This window comes from Scatophagus argus, chromosome 13, assembly GCF_020382885.2.
Source record: "Scatophagus argus isolate fScaArg1 chromosome 13, fScaArg1.pri, whole genome shotgun sequence".
In the NCBI taxonomy this organism is placed as follows: domain Eukaryota; kingdom Metazoa; phylum Chordata; class Actinopteri; family Scatophagidae; genus Scatophagus; species Scatophagus argus.
Genome location: NC_058505.1, coordinates 15986918 through 16008205, shown reverse-complemented (window position 1 = coordinate 16008205; position 21288 = coordinate 15986918). Strand labels below are relative to the sequence as shown.

The 21288-nt window shown below is 43.8% G+C and overlaps 1 protein-coding gene and 1 long non-coding RNA gene across 3 annotated transcripts in view; one reads left to right on the top strand and one right to left on the bottom strand.

Moving 5' to 3' along the window:
* Positions 1-921: 921 nt before the first annotated feature.
* On the bottom strand, positions 922-2853 carry LOC124069689. The gene is made up of 2 exons (XR_006845088.1): positions 2767-2853; positions 922-1237 (listed from the first exon to the last, which is right to left on the bottom strand). It is a non-coding gene; the product is annotated as an uncharacterized LOC124069689 (long non-coding RNA).
* Positions 2854-3507: 654 nt separating this feature from the next.
* The window catches only part of ephb3a (eph receptor B3a), a 29233-nt gene continuing 11452 nt past the window's right edge, over positions 3508-21288 (top strand). Inside the window, exons 1-10 of one of the 2 annotated variants that reach the window (XM_046409337.1) lie at positions 3508-3708; positions 3873-4085; positions 9724-9788; positions 11976-12648; positions 14685-14840; positions 17044-17379; positions 18104-18228; positions 20411-20567; positions 20758-20866; positions 21150-21202. In XM_046409337.1, the coding sequence (XP_046265293.1) occupies positions 4022-4085; positions 9724-9788; positions 11976-12648; positions 14685-14840; positions 17044-17379; positions 18104-18228; positions 20411-20567; positions 20758-20866; positions 21150-21202 (1738 nt within the window). In that variant the 5' untranslated portion in view covers positions 3508-3708; positions 3873-4021. Of the gene's footprint in view, positions 4086-9723; positions 9789-11975; positions 12649-14684; positions 14841-17043; positions 17380-18103; positions 18229-20410; positions 20568-20757; positions 20867-21149; positions 21203-21288 lie in introns of both variants that reach the window. The other variant, XM_046409336.1, reaches the window with a different exon arrangement.

Here is a 21288-nt window from a genome sequence, read left to right as displayed (position 1 = left end):
TAGTCTTTGTTCACACACACATTTTTACACCCATGATAATGCTAGAAAGAAGCACTCCAAATAAATATTTATGGCAACATTTCATGACAAAAAGCATCAATTTAACAGCCGTCTGTCACCTTTCACTTTAGTTTTGAATTCATAAGTGCCGTAGGTTTGAGGAGTGTGTGTGTGTGTGTGTGTGTGTGTGAGCAAATCCATCGAGTTAGCTGGACAACATCACAATAGCTTTGTGGCAAAGAGACTTTGATAAGAAGGCAATAAGCAACTGGTGACCAGAATACAGACATTATAGCTAAATACCAAGCTTTGATTTTCCCAACGTCAGTAATTTCCTTGTCAGACCCAATAGCTGCAAAATCCATGTAGCATCCAGTTAGCTTAGCACAGAAACAAGGAGCCTGGATCTGTCAAAAGGCAGCAAACGCCTCAAGAGGTTAAATTGTATGTTCAAGCTAATTTTCTCTGCGAAGAAGATGAGAGGTCATCAAATCGTGACAACTGGGTGAATTCCATCTGCTGATGAAGTTAAAACGGTATGACTGGAAGGCCCAGAGCAGCTACTCAATGGACCTTGTGATGAGAATGTTTCTTCCGTTTTTATTTTTTAGTTCAGTTCTCTTAAATTTCTGTAGATTTAACATGGAACAGATTGCCTCTGGAATCTCTTCCTGTTGCCATCTTAGGTAAGCCTTTTGTTCCCTGCTGTAGGATTTGTTGGAAATTGTGGATCTAGAATTTGAATCAAAAGTGTGAATTGTGGTTTTTAGCTAGGGTTTTTTCCTTTACATTTTTTATTCAAATGATCAGTGGTTTTAGGTGCAAAACAAAGAAACTCACAACATACATAGAGTATAGGCCTAAAACACCAAAAAGAAACTTACTGTACTCACGTAAATTTGATAGAAAAAATAAATCCACTTACATGCACACAAAGTTTTATGTGAACATGCATGTTTATTATACACACAGTGCAATGAACTGGACGAACTCCATAATTCACAAGTAGATTGCAGGAGACGGTCTGGCTTTGTGGAGATGCTCTGTCATCCCCTCTTGTCATCTTAACGCTGCCGTCCCATAGAGCTAGTTTTCATTCCCTCCACCCCATCCTTTGCTCCTCATGTCCCCTCTCCATGTTCTGTAAAATATGTATTTTTCCCCATGAGCCCGAGACCTGATTTCTCATCTGCAGCAGGATGGGAAGACTTTCCAGAGCTGCAGCTTTTTATTCCATCTGTCAAGGCAACAAGTGAAGCACAGATGATCGCAGTCCAGTCAGCAACTTAAATCTTTGGATTTGACTGCCAGTTCATCACGTAAGAAAAGGGGGAAAGGTTGCACCAGAAGAACACCTGAAGATATAATACGGACCCATTTGAAGGTGTAACCGCATGAATCCCTTTTGCAGTCAGAGAAGTACAATCAGACCCTTCTTCTCCACACAAGAAAAATAAACTGTAATGGGCTTGCCACACTCTGTAACCCCTATCTGTCAAAATGTGGCTTGTAGGGATATTTCAAAATAAGAGGAAGAATAAAAATGTACCACAATGTGTGCTATAAAATACTGGGGGGAATTTAAGGTCTGCTGCAAAGCTGAATTCATTAATAGATTTGTAAGTTTTGTCTCAGACACTCTTTTAGTCTCTCGGGAACTTTTTAAACACACACAAACATCAAGCTATGAGGGATTTTTAACAAATGAGATAAACAGAAGCAGTTGATTTTTGCACTGTCACATATTACTATTTACATGACCTGTACATAATGGATGTACTGATGCTGCCATGAAGGATATGTACTATCTATCTTTGGTCTTAGTTTGAATATAGCCGGTTAAAGAGAGCTGTCCATCACAGGTTTCACTATGGAGGCTGACCCAATCCTGCTGGGAACTGAACTGTAGTTAATTAGTGCACAAAGCCTGTGGGACAAAAGAAACCTTGGGGTGGAGGTGATGGAGGAGCTGCTTGGAAGTATGTGGTGGGGGTCTTGAGTTTGTTGCCTATGTGTGTGTTCCTGTGTTGGGGTTCAGCAGGAGGGGGATTGAAGCAGCGGGAGTGGGGGGCACGCAGAGGGATGAATTAGCAGTGTGAAGGGAAGCCTTGTCCCTGAGCTGAGAGCTACTACCAGCCAGCACACACACACACTGCTGGAACCCACCAAGGGACAAAAGATCGGGTGGGTCTGGTGGAAAGGGACCTAAAAGACTGCAAGACAGACTGCAAAAGGTCAAAGTATGACATGAACTAATGGGGGAAGGCAGTCTTTCAAGACACTGCTTTGCACTGAAGATATCACTTTGATGAGTAGTTAAACTGTAGCCTTCTTTCTTTCATAACCCCATAAACTTACTATATATTCCAGCTGCACTCCTATGAAGCCTCAGTGTGTCTGCGCCTCTCAGTTGTGAACTTTCAGTGGCATTACTGTAGGTCTACATGTAGCCTTTTATTGTGAAAGTAATCAAACAATCCTAGAAATAATCCTATTCGATTGGTAGCCATTACCATGACTCAGCTGATCAGGCACAGTAAAATCTGCGGATTTGCTTTTGTTAAACCACGAAGAGTAACTCAAATCACAGGTGCTTATAATGCAGTATGAGCCTCAAAGGCCACTCAATAACCCGCGGGAGGCGCTGTGTATCCATTGTTATCAAAGCTCGTATCGACGTTCTCCGCCAATGCGACCACAGTCCATTTAATGCCAGGATTGATCGGCGTGTAGCGGCGGTGAGCAGAGCTTCCAGGCCGCTGTTACCTGCTGCCAGGACGGACAAACACTACGGGCTGGTGGCCACTTCAGTCTGCCGGCCAACAACCGTCCTCCTCCTTCTCCTCCTCCTCCCACCTCCTCACCCTCCCGTCCACTCCCCAACGCCACCCGCTCCCGCCAGCTGCGTCAAGTAGCGCAGAACCGTTGAGACGAAACCAGGAAGTGTGGCACTTTTGACTTCACAATAAAAGCATGAAGCGTGGTTTATAGTGACGCACGTTTCAAAGAATAAATTAGCAATGGATTAAGTATAGAACTCATCACTCCAGTCAGTGATGTCAGGACATTTTGCTTTGACAGGTGATAATAAACAGTTGCTATGAGCTCACCGGTTAGGGTGAGGTCATCCTCTGTCCACAGACGGTGCAGCAGCTTGTATTTACCGCCAGGTGTGACTCACTTTCAAATTGATCTTTAATTAATATTGATGTGAGGTGAATGAGAAAAACAACGCAATTAGATAAATGTAATATGACACTGTGACCACAGGTTGAGGAAAATTGTTGTGAAAAAGTGTTTGATGATTGGGCACATAAAATGGGACTAAGTCAAGAGTACATGCTTGTCCACTTTACAAAAAAATACCTATTGTTTTCTTTTAAGCTTTATTGATCTCCTGTGTGGGAACAGCATAAATTTACACCATACTGATGTCAAACGTCCCATGTGAAGTGATTGTGAAAATCCTGACCGGAATGTCGGTGTTCATTGTGTGTGCCGTGACGCAGCCGGAGCCCTCAGCCTCCTCTGTGTCTCTGTCCCGGTGTTGCCATTCCGACGCACATCCCTCGCAGACGAGCAACAGCTACGCGGAGTTGGCCAAAGTGAACTGCACAGATTCCTCTGCGGGCAGACGCGACTTCACACCGAGCTCTCCATCCTCTGCTCGGGGAGGGCAGGAGCCGAGAGATGCGTCCCTGAACAGAGGTTCGGTGTCGGTAAAGTCAGATCAAGAGAATGAGACTGAGAAAGGGCGCAGTGTAGCGCTCCTGTAGCACCGCGTTCACAACTCAGGAATAACGGGACCTGATTGACTGCAACGTAAAGAAGCGCTTGGTTATTCCTGAGGATTTTTTTTTCTTATTTGGTAGAATGGAGCGGTGAGAGCCCTCATCACAGCTGAAGACATGAGCATTGGGAGAAGAACAAAAAGCTCGGCTGCGGCGCTCTGTGTTTGAGTCTCCATCCATCCGAGGGGTCCAGTCTACATACCTTTATTCATGTTGCAAAAGCCCGTTTTATGACAATGGATTACTTGCTGTGGGTGTGCAGCCTCATTGTCCCTGCGGTGCTGGCTGTAGAAGGTACGTCGTTTTATATTTTTAAGACTACTTTTGTGTCCCGTGAATGAACAATGGGCTGATTGGGCTCAAATTACAATTTGGCAAAATAACAAATAACTGTTACCAGGAAAAAAAACTGACCATTAATGCAAGGAAAATCGTGTGTAGGAAGATAAATAATAAGCCTGACAATTTGAGTCATATTGGGTCAATCCTTCCCGTCAGTTTAAATACCAAATCATTCATTTATGCTGCTGCTGCTGCTGTTGTAGGTGAAATTACATCTGTAAGCAAGATTCCGTTCATGTTTTGGTTAATTAAAGCTGTTCACATAATGCTGAGCCGGTCTGCTAAATAAGCAATTCCACTGAGTATCAATTTGCTCTCTTACTGTAATCCATGTACGCATGTACCAGCGGAGTATTTTGTATATGTATATGTGTGTGTGTGCGCGCGCGCGTGTATGAGATGACATCCCAGTGCTTCCATTGCGGCTGAAGGACAGCCCTGTTGCTATTGTCCCTGTTGTTGTCACACCCACAAGCTGACTGAGGATGCCCACCTGCCCTACCTTTTCTCTGCACATCACCAGAGATGTTAGATTCACAGACAGACGTCTCCCTACTGTCACTGGAAAATATAAACACACTCCCATGTGATGAATGCCAAAGGTTTGTGTTCACCCACCAATCAGGGCTGCTGTGGAGGCTTAAACACAGACCTTAGTGGATCAATCCTGCCCCTGAAGTGCCATGGGAACACACATGTGAAACACATTAGATGACAAGTGTGAATTAAAGGTCAATGGCTTAACAAGTATGGTGCGGCCCCTGAAGCTCCCTTCATCACCGAGGGAGTGTTGCTCAAGGGAGAAGCCCACCCTCGCCCGCCGCTGCCTCCCACCCAGCGACTCCTCTCTGAGCTGTAGCTACATTTCTCTGCTTCGCCTCCTTCTTTCCCTCCCTGTCCAATCTGCCTCTCCTGGACCGTGGCCAACCCGATCCCTCATCAATTCTGGTGTCAGCAAGTAAATCAATGCAGCGGCAGCAGCCCTCCAAGTCCCAGTGGGCTCTCATGGCGTGATGATCAGCCCCGTTTCCCCAACCAGACCACTAGCTGTTACTCAAAGCTCAGGGGTTAACTAATGTTTGTCCTCTGAGGATAAACATGAAGGGCAGATCATGGGATGGGTTTCAGTGAAGGGAGGGAAAGAGGCCTTTTTTCTGCGAGTTGCGTGTCGTTTATTTAGCTGCTAACTCAGTGGATTTCACCACATGGCTTGAGTCTGGAATTTGTTTTATTCATATTGGCAAGTGTTTGCGCATGGATACAAGCTGGACTGCAACTTAGAAGTGTGTGCTTATTTACAAAAGCAACAGTGATGACTTATCTCCAATTCACACCAACAGACTGCAGTAAAAGCCTCAGCAACTGTGACATTTTTATGTTGTATTACTCTCATTTACAGTCAGTGTTTACTGTACTCCTATTTTAAAAGGCTGTAAATTAGATTGATAACCGCTCAGAAGGCGTTTTGTGAAAGAATCCACGGGATGCGTAGCTGAAACGTATTCGGCATCAAGTTTTCAGGTGGTTTTCACATTGATACAGAGCTTCATTCACATTCTCCTGCATTTAATTCATGAAAATATAAGTGAGAAGAATTATTTGTTGACCCATAAAAGCAGATGTAAGCAGCCTTTAAGAGGGACTGAATTAGGTCAGCTTGACTTGCTCGAGAACTGCTCATCAAGCCTCAGACTGGGCATCACACTGAGCTGTTATCACTGTGATTCTGTAGAGAGATACACACACTCCATCACAAATGAACTTTTGCTCAAAACAAGCTCAGAAGTTCAATTCTTGTGCTATTTTTTCTTCACCTATTTATAGCCCTGCATTTGATCATCCTCCAATCAGTGATGATGATGTTTGGCTGTTAATATTTCATATGTTTGCTTGTTGGCAGAGTCAGTGTAGTACAAGGCGAGGCCTCCCTTTCATGATGCACCCGCTCTCACAAAGTGAATAAAACATTAGCATGTGTGAGCTCCCAAAGCGCACAGAGAATACAGAGTTGTGTGGCATTTTGGCTCCGGCGGGCGATCAGAAAAACAGTAAATGCCACGGGGGGTGATGCTCTAAAGTTCCCACTGCAGCATTGTTTTCTTCCCCCAGGGGCAGAATGACTCCATCGCTGCTGTAGTTTTATGGGAGAGGGGTGTGCGGTGGGGGCTTCTGGATTTGAGTTACAGCAGCAAAGCGATCTCGGAGGTGTTGTAAATTTGACAGGAAGGGGGAGAACTGTGGAACAAATGGGATCTTTTTCAATTTTAACCGGTTTCTAGGATTCAGTGAGTTGACGATAACACACTCTGGTGAACAGAGTTGTTGGCGAATCGCAACCTTTTTCATACTGAAATTGAGTGTTTTAGAGCAACACATGAGTTTGGACTCAGATGTTATGCTTGAGGATACTTCGTGTCATCTCCTCCTGCTGGGTAATCATAGTTTCTGTAGAAAAACAGGCATGATTCTAAAAAGTCTTTGGACAGACATCGTGGCCCTCTTCTGCTCTTCTGCTTCAAAGCGAGGTCAAAGGTCACGTTGGGATGGAGAAAAGTATCCTTATAGCTGTTAGGATTCTTGCTTGAGAGCACTTCAGCAGGGTGAAATCCTGCTTATGAGGGGGCTTGAACCTGGCTTTTACAGATGTGGGATGGTCAACCTGCTGCCCCTGCATATGTGTTGAGTGAGGTGAAGTCTAAAGGAGCATCAGCTCAGACCTGTGGTTAGCTCAGGCTCAGCGATTCTGCCTCTGTTGCCTCGGGGCAACGGCAAAGAAGCGCGAGGGGGTGACGCACCGAATCAGACACCCAAGGGACGGGCTGGATCAGCAGCATGTAGTTCAGGAGTGTTCACTCAGCTGTGTGCCACTGAGGGCCGAGTGTAGCCAAGCAAAGACAACAGCCGCTGATTTCACTGATTAGTTCCTCCTCTCTGGCTCAAGTCGTGCTAATCAGTAAAACAACCTTGTTCACAATTGTATATTGGGTTTCGACAAATGAAGTTATTCGCTGCTGTCACTCACAAGTAAGGAGGACCGAGGTTGCTTTAATAAATAACAGGACTTTCTTTTGTATCCAAAACTCTGTCAGTAAATGTGCATTTGCTTTTTGCATAAATATTCCTTATTAAATATTGTGGTAAAAGTGATTTCCATTGTCAACAAAAGATGGAGGCAGCCACACTTTCCTTTTTCAATTTAGGAATAGATTTCATAAAACACTGTTATCTGCACATAAAATAATCCTTAAGGCTACAAATCACGTGCTGAACTCATGCATAATGCATGATTCCTGTTTCTCCCCATTAAGAAATGATCAAGTGACTATGAGTTCATGTGATGAGTTAAGACTTAATAGATCGTCACTTAATGATTGTTAATTCAGATGTATTTCATACACTAAATATACCACCCAATTAGCTGGAATCCAGTTACATAGAAAGGGAAAGACTGTTCTCAGGGAAACATTACATTAAACTGGCTGTTCAAAATTCAAACATCTACATGTTGCTGCATGAATAATAATGATCCGTTAAGCATATTAACTGATCACGTAAATTCATACTGGCTTGATCATTTCTTAAGGGTGATAAACAGGGTTTCATGATACACCCTGCATTAATTCATGCTTTAAATCTCGTGACTCGTGCTTTAGTTTTGCAATACTTAAAGTGAAAATCCAACATTTTGGGAAACTTGATTATTTAGGAGTTAAGTGATCACGAGGACTGGAAACATTGGGAGAAAGCTAACCCATCTTTGTCCAAAGATAACAAAATCTGTAGTCTGGTGGCCATTTGTAATTTTTCCACAGTATGTTTTGTACAAATAAAATATAAAGTTAATCTGCCACCTTTAGAATTGCTGGTAGGCAGATTCTCTTAGCATGCCAGGCTAGCTTTTCTCCCCTGTTTTCAGTCTCTATCCTGACTTACGCTTGCCAGCTGCTAGCGGCACCTTTGTATTTAGACTTGAGAGTTCTCATCTAACAAGACGGCGAAGAAGCATACGTCCCAAAATGTTAAGCTTCAAGCATTAATTTTGAACCCTTACTATAAAGTAACTGATTTTCGTCGGAGCTTCTGACACGTTGAACCATCATCTGTCAAACTTGACATTATTAAAAAAAACACACACACAGAAAGAACATTTTGTGCGTAGTTTATTACTGCACATCAAACACCAGTTGTCGACTGTTGTCAACTTGTTTCCATTTACACACACACACCGACAAGCTCATTTGCATAGAAACAAAGAAGCAGGAAATGTAACTACTTGCTTGTGGTCTTGCTTGTAACTGCGGCGTCAACGTCAGCGTCCTTAGTTTGATCTGAGATCTGCCTTTCTGCAGTCTTTGGTTACAATGGAAACGCTCATTTGCTTGACCCTCCACAGCAAACAGTTGAAAACCACAGATGCAATCTATCCTGTTGGATGTAGAGATCACTATTCATTATCGCTCTAAAAAGAAGAAAAGCCATTGTGGCTCCTCTGATGAACACACAGCACAGTCTGTAAACATTGCACATATCTCGCTCGCAGCAGCTACAGATGGGCCAATGATCTACTCACTCAATCAAACAACTTCTCTTCTTGATGCACAAAGCCAAGGACATGCTGTACTGTCTCCTCTTAAAAGCAAACGTGATACAACATTATTGTTATTATTAAACAGCACTGTGGTACCAGAACAAAGACAGCTTTCTTGGAAAGAGTGTTGCTGTTGTTCCGCTCAGGACGTGCTATTTGTTTACCCTCTCACACCCTCCTTTAGCACAGTTATCAACGACTCGTGAGCAAATGGTGCACAGCAGGCGTCATGTCATTGAGTCTCCGTGAAGAAAGTGTAATTGTTGCAGTAATTATGCGCTAACAGCAACAGAACAATGGGAGTCGCTGTAGCCACAGCTGCATATTGAGGACTTAGAGAGGTGTTTCCTCGTCTGAGGTGTAACGTGAACTCGCCGGACCACCACTCAGGTGACAACTGACTGACAGTCTGACAACAATGCTCATTGATCCTGCTGTTTATTCTCTGCTTCTCCTGTGACTGTCTGCCCAACTCTCACCTCCTTGTGAAGTCGTAAACAGCAAGCCGACCAAAACAACTGGTCACATCACCTGACAAATCTCAAGTCGAGAGGCATTACACATTTGGCAACTTTGGGTTTTCTGCGTGAAAACCCTCCAAATGTGAAATATTACGTTTGCCAGTGCTTGTGTGACCTCTCTGAACCAGTGCTAGTTAATGGAAATTCTTCCCACTGACGGCATCTCGGAGGATGCTTTGTTCTTAGTCTCGCAAATGAATATTGAAAGGAGTGCATTTGTGAGTGCCAAACACACAGAGAGAGAAAGCCTTAATTAGGCAGCATCACAGATATGCCATGATTGTCAGCGCTTTCAAAAACTGAGTGCATGTGGGTGCAGGTTATGGGGAAGGTGGGGGGGGTTTACCTGCATCCTTTGTCAAGTAGAGGGTGTGTGTGTGCTCCTTAATGCTGTGCAGCAATTTGGTTTCTTCTCCTCACACCATCTAAGTCAGATTTGTCAACCTTCCTCCTACTCGTTTTTTTTTTGTTTTTTTTGCAGAAACCCTTATGGACAGTCGGTGGGCAACCACAGAGCTGGCTTGGACCACGTTCCCAGAGAGTGGGGTGAGTTAGCTGTGTGTGTGTGTGCGCACATGTCTTTATTTTGTTTTATGCCCCCCCCCCCCCACCCCTCCTTTTTTTTTGCTCCATTTGCTTGTTAATAGAGCCCAGTCTGCCTTGAACAACACACCTCCTACTGTTTTATATCTTTGTTTTTGCAGTGTATGTTTGCTTTTTTGGATACTAAAAACCAAATGAAAAACACACTGTGTGACATTGTGTGGAAGAAATCAAGGATTTTCAGTGTTTAGAAAATGTTGAAAGCTTGACGAGCAAATATAGTACGTTAAACAAACAAACACGCAGATACACAAAGTAAATCCCCACAGTGTGTAAGGACTATTAGGTATGCTCTACCTTGCGTGTCTCCCCAGGATAGAGAGCCTGATAATTGAAAGCATGTGTCTGTGTCTTTTGTAATATGGGCCCAAGAGTGCATTACTGGCAGAAATTAAGGTTTTCAGTAGATACCCCCTATAGGAATGGTGAGAAAATAAAACAACATGAATTTGACCCCGGGGCTAACAGCCTGACAGACCTCCCCCACTCCCGGCCAGTGTAATTTGTCTTCGCTACGTGAGTGCAAAGTCAGTCAATGGAAATGGTGGGTTTCCATGGAAACGATCTTCGGCAGCCCTCCTCCTTCCTTTCCCTACAAGGGCCGGCTCTGAATGTCCTAGCATCCATGAAGTCATATGTCACGACTGGCGAGGCAGCCCCTCTCCTCGCGCCTGACAAGCCCATACGTTCGGGAGCCAGCAATTATCATATTTGTCAGGTAGTGCATCAACGTGTTGCTGGTGATTTATGACATCCAATGCTGACTCTTGGGCTCATCGTTTGGGAATAAATTGCACAGGAGCTCAGAGACGTGAGATGAGTTATGCATTATTTTCTTCCAGTTGAAATAATCAATTTCTAGGAAGCTCATTTGTTATGGAAACGAAGCATTCAGTCCAAGAGGGAATTAGGAAAAAAAAAAATCAAAAAAGATTGACTTCTCACAAGGTTATTTCCTAATGGACTAAATTTATTGACCAATGGAGCCATTTATCATAGCCCGCAATGTTAGTTACAATATACAAAAACCAGTGTTAACAACACATAAAGCTATACCTTTTTATTCTAACATTGACACAAGGGCAGGAGTCATGTTACATTGTTCTTTTCAAAGCTACATGATGTAAAAAGACACAGGTCCACCTGTTACGTTAACCACAACAGATGCAAATATCTGCTCTCAGGCTAAATGTGTAGGCTACAGAAAATATATGTGTATAATGTATTCCGGGTAAGCTCAAGTGCTCCGGAGTGCTGCTGAAGTACATTCACGCTGACAGCACTGCGTTTAGACGGCCATTTTAATAAATAACTCACTGTTTGCATTATAGATACATTGGGAAAGTTTCCACTTAAAACACCCAGTTTTATACTCTCATCTCTCCCAGCACAGATAACAAATCTATATGTTACAGAAACCAAATCTCCTCTTGAGGCTATTTCAATTGCATTGCAGCAGCTACAGATAGGAGTGCTGCTTCCTATGCGTGTCTGCGGTATGATTAATAGCTACTTGAGGCAGACTTTTATAAAGGCCTAACCAACATATTTTTGATGATCCTAGCTGCAAAACATCCCTCTTTTTCCAAACCTCCAAGGTGTTATCAGCATCAGAACTGTAAAATAGGCATAATCCGTGAAATGTGTTTTAATAGGAAAACGTCTTCTATTAATAGTCCGTAATTATTGAAATTTTCTGAATGATTCATGCAATTAGAAGCATTTTAGCTGCAAATTATTCCTCGCAGGCCACATGCGGACAACACATTGTGAGAATGTGTCTGTTGGTGCATGTGTTGCATTTTTATTTTCTTTATTTGTATCAGATGTCACTTCGCTGTTTTGAGTGTCCTCCGTGCCTGAATGACCTGCATTACAATCTGCTGCATTTAACATTACTTTAATTAGCAGCATGTTGGATAAGTGAGTTTCCATTGTGGCCCAGTTGTTGCTGAATGAGAACTGATGACGCATTAGGAACATACTTTAGACAATCAGTTGAACTTAGTCTTGTTTTATTCTTAAATGTGTTCCATTCTTCTCCGCATCAGCTGCCCCCAGTGCTCGCAGTATGTTCATTTATTCTGTCAGCTCTTCCTTTGTCACCGTGTCTCTTTGTTGTGTCCACAGTGGGAGGAGGTTAGCGGCTACGACGACTCCATGAGCCCAATCAGAACTTACCAGGTGTGTAATGTTCGACAGCCCAACCAGAACAATTGGCTCAGGACAGACTTTATCCCCCGCAAGGGCGTTCTGCGCGTCTACGTGGAGCTCAAGTTCTCTGTCCGTGACTGTGCCAGCATCCCCAACATCCCCGGCTCCTGCAAAGAGACTTTTAATCTGTTTTACTATGAGTCAGACGGGGACGCAGCTACAGACACCAGCCCTCTGTGGAGGGAGAACCCCTATGTGAAGGTGGATACTATCGCCCCAGATGAGAGTTTCTCTCTGCTGGAGACGGGCAGGATCAACACTAAAGTGCGCAGCTTTGGCCCCCTCTCCAAGGCAGGCTTCTACCTGGCATTCCAGGACCTGGGTGCCTGCATGTCTCTCATCTCAGTCAGGGTTTTCTTCAAGAAGTGCTCCACCACTATCGCAAGTTTCGCTGTCTTCCCCGAGACTGCGACAGGGGCAGAAGCCACCTCCTTAGTGATCGCTCCGGGGGCCTGTGTGACCAATGCTATGGAGGTGTCCGTCCCTCTGAAGCTGTACTGCAACGGAGATGGCGAGTGGATGGTTCCCGTGGGCTCGTGCACCTGCGTTGCAGGCTTCGAGCCTTCTGCGGACAGCACTCAGTGCCAGGGTATGTGTATTTAACAACAGACATTTGGGCTTTTATTTAACCAAACCTTTTTTATATGCTCAGTGCAAGTCACCTCAGTCTGCGCCCTCCTCTCTGCATTTATTGTGTGGCTCCTGAAAGGGGGTGAAGGAGGGTGGAGGAGAGTATGAATTAATGAGGTGTTGCAGAGAGGAGCAGCATACAAATATTGTGAGAGCAGGACGGGAGGGAGAGAAAGATAGCGGGAAGGCACAGAATAGAGAGTCAGAGAGGAAAATGCAGATAATAGAAGGGAAAGGCATCCAGAGTCCAGAGAAGAGAGATATTAACAGAGAAGGAGAGATGGTGTGAGTTAAAAGGTGTGAATTGCCAAAGATGGGATGGAATCAGCAGCCAAAAGAAGAAGAATGAAAAGGGAGGAGGCTGCAAGAAGTCAAAACAGACAAGCAAAGCCTCCTCTCACCTGGGCGTGAGAAATAGTGTCTAACATGCGCTGGAGAGCTCATTCGTTGCCATTTGGCGGCTCAAGGTTAAAAGCTTGCCGCCAAAGCCTGATAAAAAGCTCTCCAGGGCTTCAGCAAGCGCTTGCGATGAGGAAGTGTAATTTCCTCTGCGGCCTCCCGTTAGTTAATCTACAGGCGGCCACACTCATTAACACCATTCAGACCAACGTGAGCCAACACTGCCACGCTAGCATTAATCACTCAGACATTTCATTTCTTACCTCAATCTCACCACTCACTCGCAGCCAAACACTGCGTGAGATGGAGAGGGGGCAAAGAAGAGGAGAGAGGAAACAACAAAGGGGGAGAGGGAAACATTAGTGTATCAAAAACAGGAGAATCATAGTGTCCTCCAAAGAGGTCTATGGATTAAAGCAAGCCAATGGGGTGATTCAGCACCTTCTTCAAAAGAAGCGAGGAAAACAAACAAACAAATAAAAGAGAATGATGACATGCTATGTAATAGAAGAAAAATAAATCAGATCAGAGAGTGTAGAGCCTAAAGGTTTTGTTGAATTATGAGAGCAGGAATAAAAAGTATATTTTCATCTTATCTTCTTTGGCTTTTTATTGCACGGTTTTAGAGCCACAATGCGGGGCCATTAGCTGTGCTGATTTTCCTAAAAGTGCCATTGTTGGGAATTAGGGAGGAACTTGAGTTCAAACTGAAAGACCACTTAGGCTAACTAGTTAATCACACTCCGTCTCTCACTGGCTGGCTTTTATGAGCCCTCACGCTGACAGGACAGATGTTTGCCAGGAACCCCACTTTTACACCACCAGTTAGGAATGTGGCAAACAGCAAAACGCGGGGCTCTGGAGGCGGGTATATCCAGACCTTTTGCTGCTAATCCCCTTTATCTGAATCCTCCTTTAGTCTGGGCTTATGCTGGTTTATCCTTAAGACTCGATATCAGCCAACCTTCAGCGTGACACTTTGGAATTCAAATTAATGGCTTGGACACATGGTCTAAGATTACCGCACTTTGTATATTTTTCTAATAACTCTCCCCTGCTAATTTGAGGCTACTCTGATGTCCCTTCATTTGAACTGATTTATTGACTTATTATGGAGCTGTTCTGCACGTATGTGGATGCCTTGTTTGTATTCAGTGGTGGGGTTTGGAGAGCTGCGGACTGAAAAGACAATGATTGATGGGTTTAGGGTGTATCCCTTTTCTCAGAAGCATCCTCCGTCCCTGTTTGTCTGACAACAGCAATCTCCTGTCAGCAGTCTATCTTCATCTTTATCATCCTTTTCCTCCTCTTCAACATGAAACTTAGCTGTCATCCTGACTCTCTTTTTGGAGAGATTAATGTCACCTGGTCGAGAGAATGAAAAGATGCAAATACATAGATAAGACCTTATGCTTTAGTCTTTGCCATTTGTCACGTACGTATCCACATTGTCTCTGTAAGTACTGAGCTTCACAGGTACAGTCTTTGTCCTGTGACAGATGTGACAGACGCTCTTCTTTTAGATAAGTGACAGCACAGTGTCTTTTTGTTGTTTTGTTCTTATTGTTCCTTTTATTTTCTCTCCCGCTTATCCAGCTTGCATCCCTGGGACCTTCAAATCCAAATTTGGAGAGGGATCCTGTGCTGCCTGCCCATCCAACAGTCGGACCAGTGCACGAGGAGCCAATATTTGTCCGTGCCAGAATGGTTTCTACCGCGCTGACAGCGACCCCCCAGACTCTGGCTGCACCAGTAAGTCATCCTCCACTGCACAGACTAAAAAAAATCCTCAAATTTTCTTGTGCCAACTCTCCTCCTTTGAAAGTCAGAGGAGTAAAAGTGGCGTATGGGAAATGATCAGTGCCAGGCTGCAGCTATCACTGTTTCTAAAGTCCAACTGAAATGAACATATGCTTGCTGTTTGTCTTGACTTGTGCACTTATGTGGCTGAAATTGTAATTAGAAAATTAGCAAAAAGGAGTAACTGTGGACTTGTAGAACACATGACAACGTTGTGTGACATTGTGAACGTAACCTGCAGGGAATTATCACCTGAATCTGTAGCCGCCCTCAGCTTTACAGAGCTTTTTTAACTGTCTAGTCCACAACTTTTGGTTATCTTTCCTCGCTCTCATCGTGTTGTCAGCTGCGGCAAACAGCTGTTTTCAGTCAAACAAACAGCAAACAGCCTCAGAGTGGCCAAAAATTTGTTATTGCAGATTTACATGATATTTATTTTTCTGTTGTGAAGTCTTGTTCTCCAAGAGGCACTTTTTTTGTTACAACTGATGATGTTGCCGCTGTCATTAGAATGGAGCAATATTTGCGTGGGTGCTAAAATATTTTAAATACTTAAGTCAATGCTAAAATCACTTCGCCGTCGACAACCAGGTTGTCGTTGCTTTCGTTGCCAGGTTGCTGTTGCTTTTTGTTGTCAGAAACAGTGCTGAAGCTGAAATGTTGTGTCCACTAACAGTTATATCCTCGTTTATAACATTTAGCCGCAGTATCATTTTAGCTGATGTATCCTTGCTAAAAATTATGGTAGATTACAAATTTAGTCCAACTTTAAAAATGAAAAATCTGCAGTTGCATGTCAGTAATCCTAAGTAGTGTGGTTTGGTGCTGACTGCAGTGTCCATGCTTGGACAGGCCTCTGAGAGTCTCAGCAGTCGTGCTGATGGAGAGCGACATGTGCTGCCTTGACCGTGTAAAATCACCCCCCAGGGGCTTTTCGCCACGTTAAATGACACACAGGGCCCAAACTGTCTTCCCCAGATCCTTGTCACAGGAACACTGTGGACACTGACCAGCACACACAGACAGGCGGGCAGGGACACAAGCACCACCACCGACTAAACACGCAAACACACAAACACAGAAACACACAGGCCCGACAGTTCTGTCCCTGTGGTCTGTCAGAGCTTGTGCCAGGCAGCCTGTGCTTTGTGTTCGAAGTGGTGTGTTGCACAAGAGAGGCTCAGCCAGTCAATGGCCGGCAGCTTGGACTCAGCGTGTGTTTTAGATGGGTGTCCAATTAGGAGAGCCTCCACTCTGAACTGTGGCTGCCTAATTAGAAAGGACAGGACGAGTGAAATGCGGCTCAGGGCAAGCTGAACTCAGAGGACAGGCGGCTTTTGGCCGACAAGCGCTGATGTCCTGAGAGCTTTCTCTCTCTCTCTCTCTCTCTGCTTTGAAACAGGTTAGACTCTCTGCTGCTGGAAGCTTAGAGACAGAGCCCTTCTCTTTTTTCGTCGTAATAGGATGAAAAGCATGTTAGCTGCACCGGTCTTTGTTGCCGCCCTGTGTGGTTATCATACTTTATCCAGGTTTCAAACACTCTTCACTCAAAACGCAGCACTGCTTTTTGAAACATGAAGGGCTTGGGTTATACTGATACAAAAACATGAATTTCTATCAAGAGTGGATTAGCCAAATTCCACAGGCTGAAAGAGGGTTTTATGCATAGGGATGGATGGTAGTTCCCAGCTGTACAGGACGGTGCTTTTCATAAAGGGACGTTACTTTACAGTGATGCTCTGCTCGTACATGATATGTTGTATTTATCCTGCTGTTTCTGAATATGATTATTTATTAATATGCATCAAGATGGATTTTCCCTATGTTGTTATGTTTTTACGTGTTTCCATGGTATTTGCTGCATCATAAGAATTTATTTGGGCAGTCTAACACAATTTTTTTATGCGAATCAGAATCAGAATTCCTTTATTTATCCCCGAAGGGAAATTCTTTTTTGCACCTGCAGTGTCTGTATGAAAGGATTTTATGAAAAAAACTTGTTTTCTGTACGTGAAATACCTCCCCTTGTTACCAACTGACAAACATATTAAAACATGTAAGCACTGCATAGGAAACATGACCAAAGCCTCAGTTGTGTGTTTTTTTTCTGCCTGCCTATTTCCTTTAACACCTACGTGTGTGTGTGTTTATGCAGCAATCCCCTCAGCGCCTCGCAACGTTATATCCAGTGTGAATGAGACCTCGCTGTCCTTGGAGTGGGAGGAGCCTGAGGACACAGGCGGGAGGAGCGACCTCGTCTATAACGTGGTGTGTAAGAAATGCCTGCGAGACCGGAGCCCCTGCACACGCTGCGACGACAACGTGGACATCGCTCCACGCAGGCTGGGGCTGAGGCAGAGGAAGGTGGTGGTGAGGAATCTCCAGGCTCACACCCGCTATAGCTTTGAGGTGCAAGCCGTCAACGGGGTTTCTGGGAAAAACCCCATCTCACCCAACTACTCTACTGTCAACATCACCACCAATCAAGCCGGTTAGTAGAAGATCCAGTGACATCGGATGTGTCTGCATGCACAAGTTAATTCATAGAGCAGCTCCGATCAATACCACTTAACGTCACAGTGAAACAGCCTGGTTAGTGGATCCTACTTTCAGTCAGTGTCAATGAGTGTCTCAATGAGCTCTTAGTATTAGTATTAACAGCAACAGTAAACATTGTTGAACAAGCTCACTGAGAGCGGCAGATGGAAAACCCTTGAGCTAGGGCTCTTCTTTTCTGAGGGAGTTATGGGAAAGCCAGAGAAAATGATAATTATACTTTATATCTCCACTGTCAGCAGTCAGCACACTGTCAACCAGGCATCTAACGTTACATCACTGACAATGTCACCTTTCAACATAAAATTTGCAGAGTCATCATCAACCAAGCTGCTCAGCACCTTTCACAGGCTGTAATTACTCTCCCAGTTAACCTGCACTTAATCCACCTTACTGCAGTTTATGGACCCAAGACAATGACTGTCAGTTCAGTCACTTTCAGGCCTTGCAAATCAATAAACTGCAGAACAGTGATGGTGAAACATGTACCATTCCGGTTGAAGTATTTTGAATAATAATTATGTTAGCGTGATGGTTTGTGACATCAAAAGAGAAAATCTTGGCAACTTAGCCACTAAAGTGATGTTGAGGGAAGGGAGGGAAAATCCAGTGCCTTGTAGTGTCATGTAAACTGCGTCCTCTCTAATGTCCAAATGCAGCACCTTCAGCAGTGCCCACCGTCCATCTGATGCGCTCCACCTCAGACACTCTAAGCCTGTCCTGGCTGCCCCCTGAGAAACCCAACGGGGTCATCCTCGACTATGAGATTAAATACCATGAGAGGGTAAGCGCTGACTTTTTAGCCATTGCCTCAGTGTAGTTCACAGTGTACGCCCTGTTGAATCTTAAAATCTACTTGAAAATCAACTTGTACAATGGAGAAGACTTTTTATAGATGGCGAAAATGTGTGTGCGGGTGTGTGTATGTGGGTGTGTGTCTGGTTGTTGCCAATTGTGGGCTTGTCAGATCTACCAACCGATGCTACATCAATAGTATTGATCAAATCATCTAGTAAAGCCTTACATATTGTACAAAAGATACAGCACTGCATTTACAAAATGCTAGAATCTGTATTGGTTGCCAGTTTTATTAACAGGCACAGGCACTTTGCAAACATTGCAGAGAATCCCTAATAATCCTTGGGAGAATTTCACAACTATGGAATGTCATCACAGTAAGATCATGTTTTAACATCGGCATAATCTCATCATCATTTAAACCTCCGTCTCGACAGTTATGAGGTAAACGGTAGAATTACGTTGTTCAAGTATACAACATAATTTGTAGCTGTTTGTTTCCAGTTCAGTGCTTTGTTGAATTACTTCATATTGAATTGTGCAAGGGCGACACGGTAGCATGGTGGTTAGCACCGTCATCTCACAGCAAGAAGGTTCGAATCCTGGTGTCTGCGTGGGTTTTCTCCGGGTACTCCGGCTTCCTCCCACAATCCCAAAAACATGCACATTAATTGGCTACATTGCCTGTGAGTGTGTGTGTGGTTGTCCCTGTGTGTCAGCCCTGTGATTGACTGGTGAGCAGCCCAGAGTGAACCCCTGCGCTCGCTCCCCTGCGATCCTGATTAAGCGCTACAGAAAATGGATTAATTGTGCAAAACGTTGTCTTTTTGCAGTGCAATTCAGATTCAGATGTTTAACATAGGTTTAACAAACCTTTGACACAACTTCCCCCAAGTTGATCCGACTGCTGTCAGAATAGTAGCTTGTTGTCATTAGAAGCTGCAGTGGCTACTGACTGAAATGTTACTTTAACAAGTTTAAATCTTGTTACAGAACTGAACTTACTGAACTGAACAAAATCATTTGAGTTAAAAAAGTAATTAATTATTGCCATGTCTAGTTGAGTCTGCTTTTTTTTCTACATAGTGTTAATTTTAATCTGAGCAAGGCCATGAGTGTGAAGTCTGTAAGATCTGCTAACCAGCACACTTTAGTGGAAGTGATAATTACAATGTAAGGGTAAAGGCTAAATGTCATGTAACAGTAGCACAGTTGGAGAAGAATCATAAAATAAAAAGAAATTGTAGCTGCAAGACTAGCTACTGATCAGCCATAACATTATAACAACCAGCCTAATTTTGAGTAAGTCCCTCTTTTGGTCGGCCTTGACCTGTTGAGGTATGGACTCCACTAGCCTGAAGGTATGCTGTGGTATCTCTTTCCTTCTTTGGACCACTTTTGGTAGGTCTGACTTCTGCAGACCAGGAACATCCCACAAGAGCTGCAGTTGTGGAGATGCTCTGACCTGTTCTTCTAGCCATCACAATTTGGCCCTTGTCAGAGTCACTCAAGTCCTTAAGATTGCCCACTTTTTCTGCCTCCAACACATCAACTTCAGGAACAAAATGTACACCTGCTGCCTAATACTTCCTACCTGAACCACTGATTTGTTCCACTGTAACAAGATAATCAGTGTTATTTACTTCACCTCTCAGTAATCATAATGTCATAGCTGATTGGTGTATGTGTGTATAAATGAGCAAAAAATTTGTTTTACTGTTTTACTTGCGATTTCTTTGAGGAACTTTGTGTTTTCTTTTTAAAAGCTAATTTTTAGTCTTGCTTTTCACAGTATAACTTTTATTAAACAGAAACCACTGTGGCCATAAATGGATAATGGTAAATTATAAAATGAACCATAACAGTACTGCAAGAAAAAAAGCATCATAAAAGGCAGCAAAATTACTTCAGTTGCAGAGCAATGCAGTTAACTAACATTATCCACCACAAGCTATAAAGGCGTAAGTTATCTGTCTTTAGCTATGGGTCACACCAGACCAAGAAAAGCTGTAGCAGCAAAACCTCTAAATATGGTGCTAATGCATTTTATTTCTTATTTATGCAAATTTTAATTTATAACATGGACATTGGGTGATTTCTTTTTTTCAAAGTTGCATACTGATGCTTTTATAATATTGTTGATTTAATGGTCATTTGTTTCACTTCAGGGCCACACAATGTCCCACACTGTAACGGCCCAGCACAGCTCAGCCAAGGTGGAGGGCCTGAGGGCCGCCACGCCTTATGTGGTGCAGGTCAGAGCTCGCACCGTTGCCGGATACGGACGCTACAGTAACCCCATGGACTTCAGCACCAGTCTTCACAGTATGGACAACCTCTCTCCTGCTTTGCAGTCTGTTCCTATGATCTGCTGCTATAGTTTTCAAACCAAGTCATTTTATAGCCACCTTATTTGATAGCCACAACAATTGCAGTGCAGGCCACCCCTTAATGCCTCAGGTGGTGTTTCTGCTGTTACATACTCATTTGTGTCTGTGGGTGTTATTTCGTCCAGGTGACCCTCAGAAGTCAGTGCAGGACCAGCTGCCTCTCATCATAGGCTCAGCCTCCGCGGGTCTGGTGGTCATTGTTGCCTTGGTGGTTATCGCTGTTGTCTGCCTAAAGTAAGTGCTTGATTTTTATTACTGCAAGCCAGAACTACATGTTTTGTTTTGTTAGACTCTGAACAAAGAGGCTTATTAAATTTTAACATACTTTCAATGAGTGTGTACTTACTCTGTAGCTGCAAAAAGGAGAAACAGAAACACAGCTGCTCTGTGAGTTTCTTTCTTGGCAGTCTGTGGTTTCATCTGATAGACGAGTGAGATATTAGGTTCATTCACTGTACCTGGAAAGGATCAAGACTGATCATGTGAGTGTGACTTTTTATGTGCGGCTTGTTTACAGGAAGCAGCGCAGTGGCTCAGAGCTGGAGTACACTGAGAAACTGCAACAATACAGTAAGTGTATGTGTTCAGCTTGGGAAATGCCTTCTCTGTGGTCGTTTGGTCATGCCTGTGCAGTTAACTAAATGATTCAATCAATT